Raw genomic sequence first — 17,935 nt, forward strand, 5'->3', positions numbered from 1 at the left:
CCTGGTCACGCCCTTTAATGGAAATTATCGATCACCCGTGGACTGATGCGTTCCCCCCCCCCCCTTCTCCCGGAAGAAAATGTATTTTGAATTACAGAGACGAGGCTGGTCGGTATTGTGTATTTATTGAGAAACAGCACCGTGAAATATCAGGAAATGGAGAGTAGTTGGTTGAAATCGAATAGTCAATATCGAGAAATTCGGTCTAACTGTTTGTTAGGGTAACTAGAACTCGAAAACAAACGTTGTAAAATGAGATGTTGTCGGTTAACTGTTTACAATAATCAGTAAATTGGAACTCGTGTGCTCATTTGTTTGTATGTTTCAAGGACTTAGTCTTTGTAAAAAATTAATTGAGAGGTATATGGTTCCTTATGATCGCAACGAAAAAGAAAACAGAGTTTGTATGTTTACGTAAAAATTTGGAATAAACAAGACGAAGTAAAGTGAAACTAAAACAGCGTAGAAGAAGAATTCGAATTAAAATCGATGTTGGAATAGCAGAAGATCGAGCCAAAGCTGTTAAAAAGATAAGAGTGAAGATTTTCAAGTACCGAAATTAGGGTAAAAGCTCAGAAGTGAAAAGCGAGAATCTTAAAGAATCAGATAGCTGAAAAGCGAGAAATCAGGGTATCGGAGAATCGTAGCTGATGAACCAGTTCGAAGATCAAAGATATCAAGTGGTCATGTATAAAATGCTAAAACGTTGGAAAATTTAAAAAATATGAAGCATCAAAGTGTCGAGAGATTAGGATCAGAATATTAAACAGGATTAGATTAACACATTTTCTAAAATAGATTGTTATAAGGTATATTAATTTAAATATATTTTTTACAAGTGCAAAAAATTAGTATACACATTATTGGTATTAATATATGTACCCGATTTTTATTAAAATTTCCTAAACGCTACTGCTTCAATTAATATAATGCTAGTCTTTGTATAAGTATAAAAAAACTTGTTTATGTTATGGTTTTGTTACGACCTTTGTTAAAATCACATCATAGGCATAAGATAATAATACAGATCGTAATCATTATGTATCGGCACATACTATCAATTTGATTGTGCAATTAAATAACATAATATCAAAATTAATCAAATGTTGAGATACTCTTGAGCGATAGTGTATATGTGTAAAACAACATTGTTCTATATATTCATTAACAATAAATCAAAAAAACAAAGTTGTGTTACTTATTCTATAATAAATAATCCAACCATTTAACTGTAAGATATTTGGAAAGTTCATGTAACAAGCATACAATATGGCGCCCGGAAAGTACCAACTACGTTCCTCTATGAAATTAGTGCAAGACTTATATACGATTAACATTTCACGCAACGCTTTTATAAGATACGTTAATCCGTAGAAACGACCCGTCGCGGTAAATTTATACATAGAATAGAGTTAGAAAATACAAAAGAACGATATTTTCTCTGAGTATACGAAGTTAAAACGGTGTTGGACGCAAATTAATTGGTTGGAAAGAGGCGCCTGGAAGCGTACTAAAAGAGGTGGCTTACCCCGTTGAAATACCATGGAACGAAACCCTGTTGGACAATGGGCATTCTGCTGCAGCCTGGAATTCCTTTTGCTCCCGTATTCTTCTTCTGTTTTGCACGGTTTTTGTTGCAACACTCGCGACATTTTCACTCAAACGAACACACAACGCATAAACGGAGAAAAACGAACGTTGAAAGTTACGTCGCGTCACGCGAATCACTGACGCTATGCTTCTACGTCGGAAACAGAAACGAAACTAACGCGGGTACAACGCGGGTACAACACGGGGCCTCGTGAAATGTCAACTATCGAACTACGTATAATAGCACACGAAAGTGTTTCTATTCTATTGCGTATATTGTGTGTATATTCATGTGTGTATATTGATGTGTGTATATATATATGTGTGTGTAAATATATATATTCATATGTATAAATATATATGATTTATAAAATAAATGCTTGGTAAAATGTCTGTATTTTGATAAATAATTCCAATTAAAATCGAAAAATTTTTAATTGCATTGCTTCTAACATAGATATATATATATACTTAATGCGACTTACTTTATATGAGAAGAATTCTATTTCTCAATTCGATATCGAGAGCTGATAATGTTAATACACGATGAAACGATAACCGAAGAATCCGAATATTCAGAACTTTTCACGATATATGATAAATTACATTATGAAATAAGTCAAATAATTGCCCCGTATTGCTCGTGACGTACGTGTTTGAGATTCTCGGCGAGACTAAATATGGCAGCAGAAAATCAACCAATCATAGCGCGGGAAGAAAGTAAAGCGCGGGAAGAAATCGTGACGTCAATTTCCTGCGAATCGATTCTCGATCTCAATATAAGCAGTAAACTCCCGACAGTCGTTTTGCAAAATGGCGTGCTTTAACGAAGTGTATAATAAAATTCGCATTTGAGAGACGCATAAGTAAACGATATCGAGATATTTCCCGCGAGAAATTCACGTTTGGTTGCAACATAATAATTCACATATGTATTTTTGTCGTATATAAACTATCGAACCACATACGGTAGCACACGAAAGTATTTCGACTATTAATATTCTTTTTACTTCCTCATCAAGTTTTATACTATCAAATTAATATCAATTCTTTCGATAATAATAATTGAATTTAACAAAATCGTATACTGAATTTCAATATACATATATTCCAATTAAAATAGACAAATTTTTGATTGCATTGCTTGGAACATACATATACATATACTTAATGTGTCTTTCTTTATATGAGAAGAATTCTGTTTGTCAATTCGATACCGAGAGCTGATAATGCTAATACACGATGAAACGATAACCGAAGAATCCGAATATTCAGAATTTTTCACGATATATGTTAAATAATATTATGAAATGAGTTAAATAATTACCCCGCATTGCTTCCGACATACGTGTTCACGATTCTCGGCGAAACCGAATATGGCAGCAGGAAATCAACCAATCACAGCACCGGAAGAAAGTAAAACGCGGGAAGAAATCGCGGCGTCTAGCTTGCTGCAGTAATCTTTCGATAATCGTTCTGCAAAATGGCGTGCCTTAAACGAAGTGTATAGTAAAATTCGCATTTGAGAGACGCATAAGTAAACGATATTGAGGTATTTCCCGCGAGAAATTCACGTTCGGTTGCAACATAGCATGTCACGTATGTATTTTCGTCAAAAACTGATTTCGAGGGACGTGTATATATACGTATCGAGTTATTTGGCGAAAGTTCGACGACAGACTGTGACTTTCAAACAGTGAGTGTGTAAGCCTGTGTTTGTTGTCCGAGAATTTGTTTCCTTTTGTTTACGTCGGCTGTAATAAAGTGGTGTTTACGTTTTGTGGCCTCTCGATGACTCAGCAACGAACTCGAGATTTCAATGGATCTTCGGAAAGAAGTCGTAACCTTGGCCTTCGGTGAGTTGTGATTTCATAACTTTTTAATCCATAATTGGTAGCATAAGGTTATTGCAAGACTGATGAAAATATGGATAGCAACCAATTGCAATTGAATACCTGGCCTGTCTTGCACTATTGAAATTTTGCAAGTCACTAAATTCACCAGTATTAATATGTTCCCTTGCACAAGCTTGACGATAAAACAAATGAAATTTTACTAATTGCAAGAGTTATTTTATTATCCTATTTAACGAAAAATTATAAAATCATAAAATAGAATTCTATATAATCTGTAAGTTGTAACTTGTCAATCTGCTAGTACGTATATTGTAAATTGGTAAACTTTTGCGTGCGAGATGCTAGATGTAACACTCATGCGACATTTTGAAAAATATTTAATTATAATCGTGAAAGGCGTTATTGAAATATCAAATTTTTATTATTGTTCCTTGCAACTTCGATTTTGCGTACCATATTTAAAATGTACATAAGATGTAAAGTACATTAACAAGTAACAGTAACAAAATTGTTTCAAATGAGGATTATCATCCTAATCTCAACTTATCAATTGTGATCTGATAAATAAAAATTCAAAATACAGTTAAACTGTGTTCTGCATACAATAATCTCTTTCGGATGAGATTTAAATATACATATTGTGATATTGTATCCATAATAACATGAATAATACGAAGTTTCGTATTATATAAATATCATATTTTTTAATATATTTTGTATATCTCATTTTATGACAACAGACAAGCAAACTAAATATATTCCCATCATAAGCTTCGCTCTAATTTCGCATCGTTTCACCTGAATTTATCGTGAAGTTTCATCCCGTCAAAACTTTGCGTCAATCTTTTTTATCTTAAAGGATTAACGACAGTTGCAGAACGCCGCGTTGTTTCGGGTTTTGTTTAAATTTCCGCCAAACGAAATTCGTTTTAGGAACGAAACGCCATTCGTTCGCACAGTGCTGGTCAAAAGGTGTCTCGTTATCGTTTCGTGATTACGGCAATAATGCCGGAATTTCGCTCTGCGGCGTGGAATTTGTACGGCAAAATTGCAGGCCCGATTTGCGGTTTAATTCCAGAGAAAGTGGGAGTCTAACGAGGCCTTTGATTATCGTCGGGGAAGGGTTGCGTCGATTCGGGATCGTCGTTAGATCGCGTCTTAATTAAAGCGTTACCGTAACAAGATTTGAAAGAACGGACGCCACGTTAATTGCCTGGCGTCCCTTGAATCCTGGTCAGATTTTGCAAAATGCAAATGACAAAGCTCCTTCTCATTGTGATATCGCGGCGCTATTAACCTCTTAACTGGTTATAGTCTCTCACGAAAGTATTTCAACATTATGGAAAATTCTAACGTAAATAGTAACGAAAAATATTTTTGGAATACAATATATTTGCTATCTATATAGTTTTTAAAATTTAGTTTTTAAAATAGTTCTTAAAATTAGGACATTATTGTCTCTAATGACACGAAGCAGTATGCTTCGTTTCCTGATCCCTCGATTTCCTTGTTGCAACGGTAAAATTTGCCAGAACTGGTCATTAATGTTAGGAACGAAACGTTGAAACGGCGAAACAAAAAGAAGCGAGCGCGCACGGGGGGAAATGAAGTTTCGCGAAAAATGGTGGTTCTCGAGTGGCTACTAACGGCACGTCTGGTTACAACTTTCGTTTGCAATACTTTTCGCCAGTAATTATGACGTACTGGGTCGAGAGTAAGCAGTTGGGCGTCCCTGAAATTTGAGCCGTTGAGAACGAGATAATAACAGGGCAACTGGCTCGCTGCTGTGTGTATACGTTTCTGAATAGTTTTTTACCTTAAATGAAATTAACTGCTACCCGGCGGAGTTTCGATGTAGCGATAAACACGCCATTAAAAAAAGCGACGGATGCGAACGAAAAATACGTACAGGTTTTTTTGACAAAATAAAGAATCACTTTGCCAAATTTCAAGAAGAGTCTGGGTAAATTCAATTTATGCTATTTGTTACTTGACTTATGTTTAACACTAAATCTTTGCAAGCAGCGAAGTGATTGTTTTATTTGCAGTTTGGTTGCTTCCAGTTTTTTCATTTTTACGTTGCGTATTACAATATTGATGTTAAAATATTATTATATTAATAATAATATTTTATATCAATTATTATATCAATGCTCGACGTTCACGATTCGTTACGTATTACTTAAAATCTTTCCGCAAACGGTAACTTCATACTTACGTGCTTTTAATATTATACAATTACCTGTAACTACACAGAAAAACGGAAGAGGTAATTACGTTCTCCTGGTCCGAATAAATTTATCTCTGAAAGGATTAAGAACACTAAATTCTTCTACAACACGAAGAACAGCGTTCAATTGTGTTACAAATTGCCGTCATATTTGTTCACAAAATCTTGCTGTAAGTAAGCTGTTCGTAAATTCGTATAATGAAGTTTCGCTACTCGATTATGTGAATGATACGTCCCTATTCGCGTAAAATGAAATCACCAGGTTTCAATTAAATTTCCATTGAAATCGACGCGTGTTTGCCAGCACGCAAACGTTTAAACGTAGTTTTACATCGTCGCGACAAAACAAAAGCTTTTTTCGTACGCCTCGAGTTCGTCACAAACGACGCAGTCAACTGGCGAGCTACGCTTTTTACTGTTTCTCTATTCCTTTTTTATTTTGTTAACGAAAAAAGGATGCGAACGTGTCTGCAAAAAATCAAAATTTCAACAAATATTTCCGGTAACGGTTGGATCCGTAACGATTGTTTATTTTGATCTCGTAGGTTTTGCGTGTGTATATTTTTACGCTTTCTGCATTCGCCTGCATCGATGGCGTATAAAGTGAACGTGGCGCGGCTAGAAAAAGTTAGTTCGACTTTCTTTTCACCGCGTACGAATTTGCAAGTTGTAACGGAATATTCAACGCAAGTGTTTCTGTCACTCGATAATAAAATATACGCCGCATTCTACGTAACATTGCGACCGTAACTACCACGAGATATTTTTCTTTCACTAGAGTCAATAAATACAATTTTTTACCTATCAAACAGCTTCATAAAATTTATTTAAATGACATACGTAAAGATAAAAGCGTTCTCCTCCCCTTTCCCTTTCGTCTTTTTATGTCGTACTCTAAAAATTTGCAACTGTAACTCGTATCCCTATTTTGCTACAAATTTCCCAACACTTGGAATAATAAATATTTCCACAATATCTCCCCCGACAGAAACTAAAAACACCAGGGCGTTTGTTTCCTTCCCGGAGGAAGATAAACATCGACAAAGTGTTTCTGTTGTTGCGAGCATTTCAATTTCTTGGCAAACGATGTACCAGTAGAAAGAATATCAAAATTCTGTTGTCATAGTATAATCACAGTCTTGTAGTCAGTCCAGTCACTTCGTATCAACTGTAGATTATTGTTGTACAATTTACAAGTCGCTTTCCTCTGCAGTTCAACGTATTCTACTATTAGCTTGTCCCAAAAATGTCCTTCGCTATCTGCACGCGGCTGCTTTATCTGGCTATGTCGATACAAACATGAAACCTAATCCGTCGAATGCTGTGGTCTTTATCTTCTAACTGTCTTCTAACTATCGTAGGACACGTTTCTTAAAACAAAAAATGCCGCGATCTATTGTTTTCTTCTAAAACGAAAGAAACTTTTATGGCAACCTAATATATCGTTCGGACGAATATCGAATGACTCGTAAAAAATTCTGTTCGGCCAGAAATGAAAGATAAACACCGAACTCTCGATCGTCTCGTTTCACGGACCGTCCGAATCGTAGATAAACTTCGACTTGCGATTTCTTTCTGTTCGGTTAGCGTTCGTTAGTTAGGTAATAAATACACGGGACAGCGCACACTGGCGTGTGTCAACGTGCGAAACGAGCGAACACGGCAAATCCGGTAGATAAATCTGATGGCTTCCGGGAAGGTGCGTGTCGTAAAACAAATCAGTCAGTTTTTGGTTCGCGTCGATTTTTTTCTCCCGCTTTTCGAGCGCCTCTGTGAAATTGCGCGTTGCCAACGAGCGCAAGACACGCGTGCAATTTTCTATATCGATCCATTGACGACCACGCAGCGAAATTGAGTGTAAATTGAAGAAGTCTAAAGATGTAAAATTTTGATTAATCGGAATCTCTGAAATCGGAAAGGAAGAAATTCTCTTCTTAAAGAAATGAAACATTCCTACGTGGAAAAAGAAAAACGTATCTCAAATAGTTAGGGGTCTGTATCGTTTGCTTTATTTTTATTGCAGCAATAACGTAAGAAAGATGAGGGGCTCGTACGAGAATCGAACAGAATAATGCAAGGCCATTACTTACCGAATCAAATGAATCGTATTTATAAAGTTTCCTTGCGAGTCATAAAAATGAATTACGATTGCGTAAAATGAGATTTTCCTTTGAATCGACCGTTGCCAAGTGTTTCTACGATATTTACGCGAACGCTATTAAGCATTCGAAATTGGTCCGTTGTTAAAAATATTTGTTTGCGCGTTACCTTTAAAAACGAATCGGCAAGCTATTCCATCATTGAACGAAATTCATATAGGGACGTGCATCAGGCAATTTATTCGCGGAATATGCGCGTACGATGAGGTACGTACGTATACTGTGTGGTGTAATTTAATTCGCGATATTCACTAAACTCGTCGATATTCTTGTTTATTTAATATTACCGACTTTAACAAGGGTAATTATTTTTCAACGTGTACGCGATATCGCGGTATGATACGTTGAAATTTGTTCCGATAAAGGAAAAATGTGCCGAAAGTTTCTCGTAGAAAATTCAACAATTTATAATCAAATTAAAATATATAACATGGAAATATAGATTTTGAACGCGGCATTTTATTAATCGGCAGACTCAAAGTGTTTTAGACAACGTCGTGTATTATCATTTAATACCATTTTCCATTAAGCTCGCTGCAATGTCTCCAACCTATTAACCGACTTGTTCTCTAATTTCGAAACTTCTGAGGGAATCGAACGTTAATAGCGACAAGTAAATTTAGTTACTCGCTGTTCGATGGATGTTTAACAAAATAGCTGAAAATCGTAACGATGTAAGCGAAGACTTTCAGAGTTTAAATTTAATCACACGAGTATTTAATTTCTTTAGAAATACCGGCTATTTAGTTATAGTTAGTTTCATAGTTCGCAAGACGACCAGGATATCGCCGGGTTATCATCGGATTCTTAATTGGCGTTAAGCGACGAAACAATAAAAATTCACGCTACGCGCAGCTATAAAATATCAAAGTGCGGTAAAATGGAATTATTCAGGGTCGGAGGGAACGGTGAAAATCAAATAGCAGTTAGGCGAGTTACTATTCCACTGGAACTGTATTCGAAGGAGCAGCGTTCCAGTTGGAGAAGAAAATTTCGCGTCTTGCCGCATCCGGCCGATAAATAATTCAATAGTTTGAATGGTTGCGGTCGGGCTTCGATGGAAATGGTAAAATTGAGATGCATAATTCGCGGGCAACGGCCCTTTCCCACCGATTTCGTGGAAAATACACGTACAGAGATCGTGGGGGGTGGGCGACGCGAGCGCAACCACCGGTGTATGCGTTAAATCTACGATAGAGCTGGCATTAAATAAATAGCAGGCCGAGTACAGCGATGATAATTCGACTCGTAGCTGAAGATTTACATGCATTTGGTGTAACGTGTTACGGTAAACATCGCTATGCATCAAATAATTACACGTTTAATAAATGAATCAACGTAATAGCAGAGTGTTAATAACGAGCGCGGAATACGCCTACGTGTGCGTTTAAATATTTGGTACTAATCCGTAATAATTACGGTTTGATGTTTTGATTTTGAGGTATGCGATGATAACGATGATAATGGGTTAGCAACGGTTCAGAATTGCTTGCTTTTCAAACGAGGTTCACAGAAATGGTTTACAGCTGCGTTGCATTCTCAGAATATCTCCTTTTCGTTAAAGTGATTTATCCGCTGCTTTCTCAACGTTTCTGATATACCGACACGTTTCAAGTTCGAATGATATATCGGTGTTTTTTGTATATTGCAAATAAAATTGTGTCGCGCAGATTATAATGGAACCTGTAAATTACGCACCGGTGAACGCACTACGAATTGCTGTTCAATTCTGATTCGTAAATTAAGACGAACCATCATTTTCTCCATTCTATTTGCACCTTGAACATGCAAGAAATTTTCATGAAACCTGGTCGGTTTCAAGGTCTTAAATATCAACCAACCATCCGAAAGATTTCTGCGCGTTTGCACGCAGATTATACGAGATTATAATCTAGTTCTAATCCAATTATGCGAAACATAGGAGTCGTCGATGCATGATAATCGGGTAACGAGAAGAAACCGGACGAGACCATACGACGACGAATTTTTATTCGTTTTCGCGTTCGATGGCGAGTGAAAGAAACTGGCGAACGTTCCGACAACGTGGCAACAAGGCGAAACGCGGGAAAATTAAGACAAACGCTGGAAACCGTGAAATTCGCTCTCTCGTTCGTTAACTCGCTGCAGGAAGCGCGATCCCGTGACAATAGCATTCCGTTCTGCTTGGTTAAAAAGCTTAGCGACGACAACTGAACGGAACGCGAACATTAAATCGGTAATGCGATAATGCGAATCCGGAGCAGTGGGAATAATTCGGGATATAACGAGTTTCAATTAGAGTGGCCGGCGTGCAAATGACAACGAGCTGACCCGCGTACTCGCGAGTATGCAAATACGGGTTTGTCCGGCTACGAAAATATTTCGCGACTGGAATTGCTTAACCAGCGGTATTAGTAACAAACCGAGCGATACTGCGCGTTTATCGCGCTGTAACCACCGTAAATTGCGCGCGCGGAAGGAAGCTGGCGAGAAGACGAAGCGATTTTTCCAAATTACATCTCTTAATTACCAACCATTTTTTATTAACCCTGTTATTTTATTTAGCCTACGTTATAAGGGTAATATTTGCTTAAATGAAAGAAATGTACGATTTAGTGCACGAAATTTCTATAAACCATTACATTCTTTGATAGAATCTTATAATTAAAATAGGTTCTAGCGACAAGTTTGATACAAGTTTGTGATGATAGCATTTTGGCAAAAGTAGAGAAGAAACGTGATATACTTGTAGAATACGCGCCGTACATTTATAATTCGACCATTAACACTTTGCCACCTTGGTCATAGATGACCCGGCTACGGTTTCTCCTATGACGCTATGGGTCATTGGTGACCGGAGCGCTTCAACTTCTTACAAATGTAAAAATTGAATGAAAATTGACAGTTAAGGCATTTTGAATATAACTGATAAATGGAAGATACTTTGAAATAAAAAGTGCCCCATTGAGTAATGAAACATTTTTATTAGAATACAAATAAAAACAAAATGAGAACAAATCTTGCATCTAACGGTGCACTGTGTTAAAACACTTTAAACATAAATGTGGCTCGTCAATACAATCTGGACAATAGGTGGTCACCTTTTTGGTCCGATTCTGAGCGATTTTTGATCCTAACTGTTTAACATTTTTTTATAACACTCTGCAAAATTTCGTGCCAAATAAGTATATTTGACGGTTCTGGTGAATGGCACTGTGTAAGGAGCATGGCGAGTGCCATTCTAAAATCTGGTACCTTGATTTTTGCTTTTGTTGCTTGTTTCTAGAGTATCATCGCGTTTGAAATTGAAGTATTTAACGATAACTCTAAAGCTAACTTTGTATACCACTCGAGGGTTCTTCTATGTGCTGTAGAATATGCTATCACTTGATCTGATAAATCTACAGCACATTTTCCTCTGTTGTAATCTACCACTACCATTGGTTTCCTTAGCAGCTTGAAGCTGCAAGTTTCAAGATCAAGTTCCCAAACGTCCGCGTGATGAATTTGCGTTTAGTCGCCTTAGACTCCACGTGGAACCTCATCGCCACATTCGTCGGGTTGCAGGCAACTGGCATCTTCGTGACAACACGAAGGCAAACCATATTACCACGAGTCAATCGTCGACAATTTCTCTGTGATCTTAAACGAGTGTGCGTTCTGTTTTTCGTATTCATAGCATTTAATAAGTATGTGGATTGTATAAATTTGATCGCCATGTTGGCGAGCTCGCGCGAATAATAAAATGAACGCGACAAAGGTTGCCGCGCGATAATTAGTTTTTGCGCGATCGTGAAATTCCCCGAAGGACCTTTCGACCCGCTGGCCAATTCTCTCGGCTGGCAAATACTCGATATTGCACCGCGGCCAAAGGGTGTCGCGATTTAATTGAACCCACTGTCTAGCGCGACGAAAGTGCTCGCCGACCCCTTTTTTTTCTCTCTCTGCAACCCCGTTCGCTGGCAGAGATTGCCCGATACCGCGTGCATTGCTCGTTAAAGTGTTAGATGGTTATTTCATATACGAATATTCCGCAGTTTAATAGTTTTTTCCTTCTATGACTTTGTGTGCAGTAGACACAGCGCTATATGAGCCGCGCGTGTCCAAAAACATTTCTCTAAATGAGATTCCGGAAGGTACATTTGTTAGCACATCGACGACGGGAGACGATAATTCGCGTTTAACATATTTCACGCGGTGTTCTATAGAAAAGGTTGAAGAAAACGGTAAAGAAAGCAATGGATGCATCAAACGAAATGTTGCGAACGTGTTTTTGCGAACCGTCATCGATGTTTAAACAATTTTTTGAAAAGTTTTTATCTACAATAGTAACGAGGAGGCGATCGAAAATGGAAAATGAGTCTGTGTAATAATCATCAAACTAATGATTTACTTAGGCATTTTAATTCTAACGATTGCAATAATATTAATAATTTCGTATCTGTTGATCCACTTGATTGTTAATAAATCACCTTCCATTAAGATAGAATTTTTAGGAAAATTTCGTCGGAATTGCTGGTGCAAGTTATCGAATATCTGTCATATTTCGAGATTCAAACGAGTCCGAAAACCAGCCTAATTAGATGGTTTCGCGTGTAGTTCAGTAATTAAATGTCTTTTAACGCGCTTGGCTAATTAGCCGGCCCGTGTTAATTACGCGCACATCGAAAAACCCGTTCACGACAATAACCGACATTATCGGTTCGGCGTTCGCATTAATTAAAATCCGGCCTATTTGCCCCTTAATTGTTCAGCCACGATCATCCAGAGTGTCTTGAAACGTCGAAAAGTCGGCCGCCACCATCGACTAATCCCCGAAACTCTGGCGAATAAATCTTGAGATTTTAATTGGGACGTCTGGTGCGAACGAACATTCTCGCTATTTTCTCCTTCTAACCCCTCTCCCTTTACGTTTCATCCCTCCTTCGTGTTTTTTTCATTTTGAGAAACGTGACGAGTTGTTGGCAACGTTTCGTCTCACGGAGAACCAATTCACCTACGCTTTTCACTTAACCGTTTCATTTGGAATTCACCGTTTCGCATCTCGTTCACACAAGCGAAGTATCTCTGCGAGCTACCAAACAGTCGTCCACCAAACAGTGGACCTATTTTACAAACTGTGTATTATCAATCGACAAAGAATATAATCCTTCCAGATCGTGTAAAGATTGAAAAATGATTGTTTGTCGAAGTAACGAAAATGCTAACGTAGCAACGTTGTCAATTTAATCGAATGGCGGTTTCAAGTCCCAAATTTTGTTGGTATTTTACACAAATATTCGCATATACAGCTGACCAATTTTCAGAATGTTTTGTATAACACGAATGTTCGTTGTTGGTGTTGCAACACTTTCCAACTTTGAGCGACTTTATGATCAGCAGCGTAATCAATGTGAAATTAGATACACATACAGTTAACACAATGATCGATTTAATTTTAAGCCGAATAGTCCGCAGTTCGAATGACAATTGCCATCTTCCGCGACTTTTACCGGTGCGGAATTTTGTTCGTCGCGCCTCGTCGTCGTTTATCGCTGAACACAAGCCGGGCGGAAGGTGTAATTATTGCCTTCCACTGGCTATAACGATCGCGCCATTCAATTAATTAAAAGGGCCTCTTTCACGGAGCTGGAAATTTCCTTAAAGTTCTCGTTTAACGCTGATAGAAAAGTTTCGTCTAGAGTCGAACCTGGCGAAAATAACGAGGGCGGATAATCGAAGGGACCATTTTCGACAAGTATAATCGACTTCGTTATGTTAACGATGATTACGTTTGTCTCTTCGGCCTGAGAGGAGATTCGTTTAATCTGCGAAATGTTCGTAATGTTCTCGATAAAATTTGTATTCTTCTGCTTTCGTTGCTGTGAATTATAAACTGAAACAGATTTTTTGCGTTGCTTGGACATTTTGAAGAAACCACTGGTCGTGTCTGGATATATCGAGTGGAATTGCTTTTGTAGAAGGTAAAAATCGAACGCTATGGGATAAGAGGAGACGTTACATGGCGAATTATCGTCTTTCGTAGCCGAAATAAAAGACAAAAGAATGATTTTTCAGCAGGACAATGCTTCTATTGCTACGAAAAAGTATTTTTCGAATTTCGAACTGGAATTATTGCCAGCATCGAGTCCTCATCCGAACACGATCCTGTGGCCAATTCTAGCGAGAAAAGTTTAGGGTTAGGAGAGTTCAACTGTGCAAGATACCGTTCAACTTATGAAAAGAATAAAATCCGCGAGTGTGGATATTCAAAACGAAACTTTCAATGAGCTAGCGGATAGTGTACCTAACGGATTAATAGAAGCGATGAAAAACATAGAAAGATCCACTAAATATCTAGTGAAAACGTAAGAAAATGAACATCAAGTTCGCATCTCTTCGCAGCGAAAAATTCAACTTTAACGGGAAGTTTAACTTTCTATGGACTTCGAAAGAAGAAAATTGTTGTTTGTTGTGTCTTCGAACGATTTCTTCAATTTTCGTCTTAGTAGCACGAAAGGTCTAAAAATACTCAGAATTGAGTATACAATTATTCATAGCGTTGTATCTCTTCTCTTCTTCGTGATAGAGTCGACTGAACTAATCGCGAGATGATCGCATGATACAAAATTTGCTAAATCAACCGTTCCTCTCTTCACAACGAAAAATCCAATTTTAACGAGAAGTTTAATCTTCCATAGACTTCGAAAGAAGAAAATTGTTGTTTGTTGTGTCTTCGGTTTAGTTTTGCATTATAACACGAAATGATACGAACGATTTCTTCAATTTTCGTCTTAGTAGCACGAAAGGTCCAAAAATATTCAGAATTGAGTTTACAATTATTCACAGCGTTGTATCTCTTCTCTTCTTCGTGGTAAAGTGGATTGAACTAATCGCGAGATGATCGCATGATACAAAATTTGCTAAATCAACCGTTCCTCTCTTCACAACGAAAAATCCAATTTTAACGAGAAGTTTAATCTTCCATAGACTTCGAAAGAAGAAAATTGTTGTTTGTTGTGTCTTCGGTTTAGTTTTGCATTATAACACGAAATGATACGAACGATTTCTTCAATTTTCGTCTTAGTAGCACGAAAGGTCTAAAAATATTCAGAATTGAGTTTACAATTATTCACAGCGTTGTATCTCTTCTCTTCTTCGTGGTAAAGTCGATTGAACTAATCGCGAGATGATCGCATGATACAAAATTTGCTAAATCGACTGTTCACCGATTATTTACCCGCGATATTCGTTACAGAAATATCTTGCGAGCGAAGCAGCTACTAACGCTATTGTATCGTTTGATGAGAAATCGAAGAGATTTCAATTGAAAAGCCCGTTTTGTCGGCGAATTACAACGGATGAAATGAATTTAAAACCGCCCGCGTAACCGAACAATGGCCGGTGATCTTTCAATGAATCCGTAACAACCACAGTGGCCCGAATCGAACGTGTAACAACCGTCCTTCATTTTCCCGAGAAAACGAGAGCGGAGCTAATACGTTACGCGATTCGCTTCGAAACGAACACCATACAATTTGCTAGGAAATGGCGTATAATTTATAGAAACGAGGTAGAATGGAAACGTTCTGGGGTTCATTATTAGTCGAAACGAAAATATTCACCAAAGCTTACAACACATCTTGCGTTTTCCGCTTTCTATCCGCTTTGTTTCATCGTTGATTCTACTTTCTCGACCGATTAATTATTCGCTGGCTGCGTGGAAATTGAAAAATTGAAACGTAGCTGCGAACAGGCTAGTTTTCTTCTTTTTCTTCTTTTCGTCGTCAGAAACTGATTAATCGGATAATATTAGATTGGCCGAAAAGTTTCTTCGTTTTATGAAGAAATAATAGACGCACAACGCTTCTGTTTTATATTATCCATTTTCTTCTGTCGAGATAAACACCGCGACATTTCGCGGACTTGGTTCCACGTTTCTATGAAGGTGTACTGTTGTAAAAGGCACGTTCGCGAGAGAAAGATACTTTCCGGGCAACCTAACGCAAGAATTTACATACAGCAAGACGAACAATAAAAATAACGATGAACATACGGCTTGAAATCAAATTTTCATAGCGGGCCTGGTACTGTTAGTGTTAAATTCTGCCTGTCTCTTTGCTTCTTGCGAACTCCCCATGCTTCTCACGTATGAAGTATCTAAGCTCTAAAGTACCGCGCTTTCTATAGATAAAACAATTTTCCACCGAGGTTTTAATCTTTCATCCACATTCTCGAAGATATGGGTTCATAAAAATCCGGTTCGCCAGGATTGAGTCGTAAGTTTGCGACGAGTAGAATATACCTTCCACGTTCTGTTCCTTCCACCAACATCGCGCTAAATAATTTCTTGCGAGCTGTTCCGCGCTTCCTCTGAAAATTCTCGTTGGGTTCGTGTCGCTGTTGGAATACACGCGCGATTCCCGGCGACCTTAACGCGCCATCGATCAATCGACCAAACTATAACGCCATTCCTTTGTCATGTTAACGGCGGTATGGCGATTGTCATTCCACTCAGAATCTTTCATAGCTCGGTGGAAGGGCTGGTTGCGACGGCTTGGAACGTCATCAAGTTTCATCAAGCCGTCCTTTATTTATGGCGTAATGGCAGCCATAAAACGCGTGGCGGCGGGCCGGAAGTATGATTCAATTACGAAAATGTCACGGAGGCCGGCTTGAAAATACGGCGTTTACGTTGGCCGTTCAATTCGGTGGCCGAAACTCGGTTTATAGATATTTTATGAGCCCCGTGCCTCGCCTGCCACGCGTTTTCATTGCCGCGTACATCACACGGCCGGAATTACGCGGATCGCAGAAATTTCCATCCCGGGATCGTTCGGAATTCGTTTCATTCGCCGGCGATTCTTTCACGGCGAGAAATTGTTGTAACGTGACAGCAAAAATTGGCCAGTTTCCACTCTACAGTTGATCCTTCCTCCTCCATTATGTGTACGTACAAAAGTTTCTACGATGCGTCCAGTTCGAGTTTCTACGATGTTCCAGTCTTTCAGCGTTTTCCACGGACGATAGAATATCGCAACGAGCAAACGACGAATCGTACGCGAGGAAAATATTGCTGACCGCTTGATTGAAATTGTCGAACGTATCTTGGCAAAAAGTATCGACGCAATTTGTTGGGACGCGCAGATGCGCAGTAGAAATATTTCTTTTACCAAGCGGCACATTTTACACGCGCGACGACTGTTTTCGCGAGAGTTTCTCGAGAAATTCGTGGATTCTATGCAGTTTCTCACGTGGAAAGAATCGCGCCGCCAAAAAGATGCGGAGTTTATAAATATTTCAAGAAACGATCGGTCGACGTTAATCGAATAAATGAAATTTCACATCGGAGAGGCGATTGTTCTGTCATTCGAAAATCTCATTATCCGACTGATTTTGTTTGGCCGGTAGTTCGGACAAGCCAGGCTCTGCTACCGCGCTTAATATCTCAGCGAGCCTTCTTCGTTCAATGGGAAACGAAATTTCAGCGAACGAATCTCTCGGTTCGATTATCAATTCGAGCGTCTAATGAGAATCTCGCTTGCGACGCGGCAGAACAAAACTTGTTCCCACTTTTTCCCTGAAATGTCTAGAGCAGGGACGGCGCACGGACCAGAACACGAAATTACGATTCCACCACTTTTGCCGGAGTTGCTAATTGAAAGAAAAATCGATCGATGCTACTTAAATCGAATCGTTCGTCCGCCAAATCCTAAAAGCGTCGATGAAACGTGCAAGTGGACATGAGAGGGGATGCGTTTTAATTATCGGTAACTACCGCCGGTCTGATCACGGACAAAGAACGATGGGAACAAAGGGGAGAAGAAGAAAAACCGTTCGAGTTCTCTGGATGGACCGAGCCTGGGAAAAATTTACGACTCTTTAAGACGAGCTCCACTCTTCTTTCTTGCTAGCCGTCCCTTCGATTATTTAATATTTGTCCTGTGTAAAATATTCTCCTCTTAATCACGCTGTCTCGAAGTAAAGGCGAGACAAGAAAAAGGATTGGTCAATCTTCGGACATATAAGGTGTGTTCAATTTTTTGAAAATATAACGCCACGTACATTTTTACGAATATTGACATTTTGATCACTTGCCACGGTGGTCACTGGTGACCAACAATAAGATAAACGGTTCATTG

At 38.6% G+C, this 17,935-nt stretch overlaps 1 protein-coding gene across 6 annotated transcripts in view; it reads right to left on the reverse strand.

Moving 5' to 3' along the window:
• LOC117211790 (neurexin-3-like) overlaps positions 1–17,935 on the reverse strand; it is a 295,832-nt gene that overhangs the window by 207,202 nt on the left and 70,695 nt on the right. The window contains exon 1 of one of the 6 annotated variants that reach the window (XM_033456012.1): positions 1,529–1,772. The exons of the other annotated variants lie outside the window; for them this stretch is intronic. Within the exon in view, the coding sequence (XP_033311903.1) occupies positions 1,529–1,573 (45 nt within the window). The 5' untranslated portion in view covers positions 1,574–1,772. Of the gene's footprint in view, positions 1–1,528; positions 1,773–17,935 lie in introns of those variants that run through there. 6 annotated transcript variants of the gene reach the window in all.

Source organism: Bombus bifarius, unplaced genomic scaffold (assembly GCF_011952205.1).
Source record: "Bombus bifarius isolate JDL3187 unplaced genomic scaffold, Bbif_JDL3187 scf7180000008244, whole genome shotgun sequence".
In the NCBI taxonomy this organism is placed as follows: domain Eukaryota; kingdom Metazoa; phylum Arthropoda; class Insecta; order Hymenoptera; family Apidae; genus Bombus; species Bombus bifarius.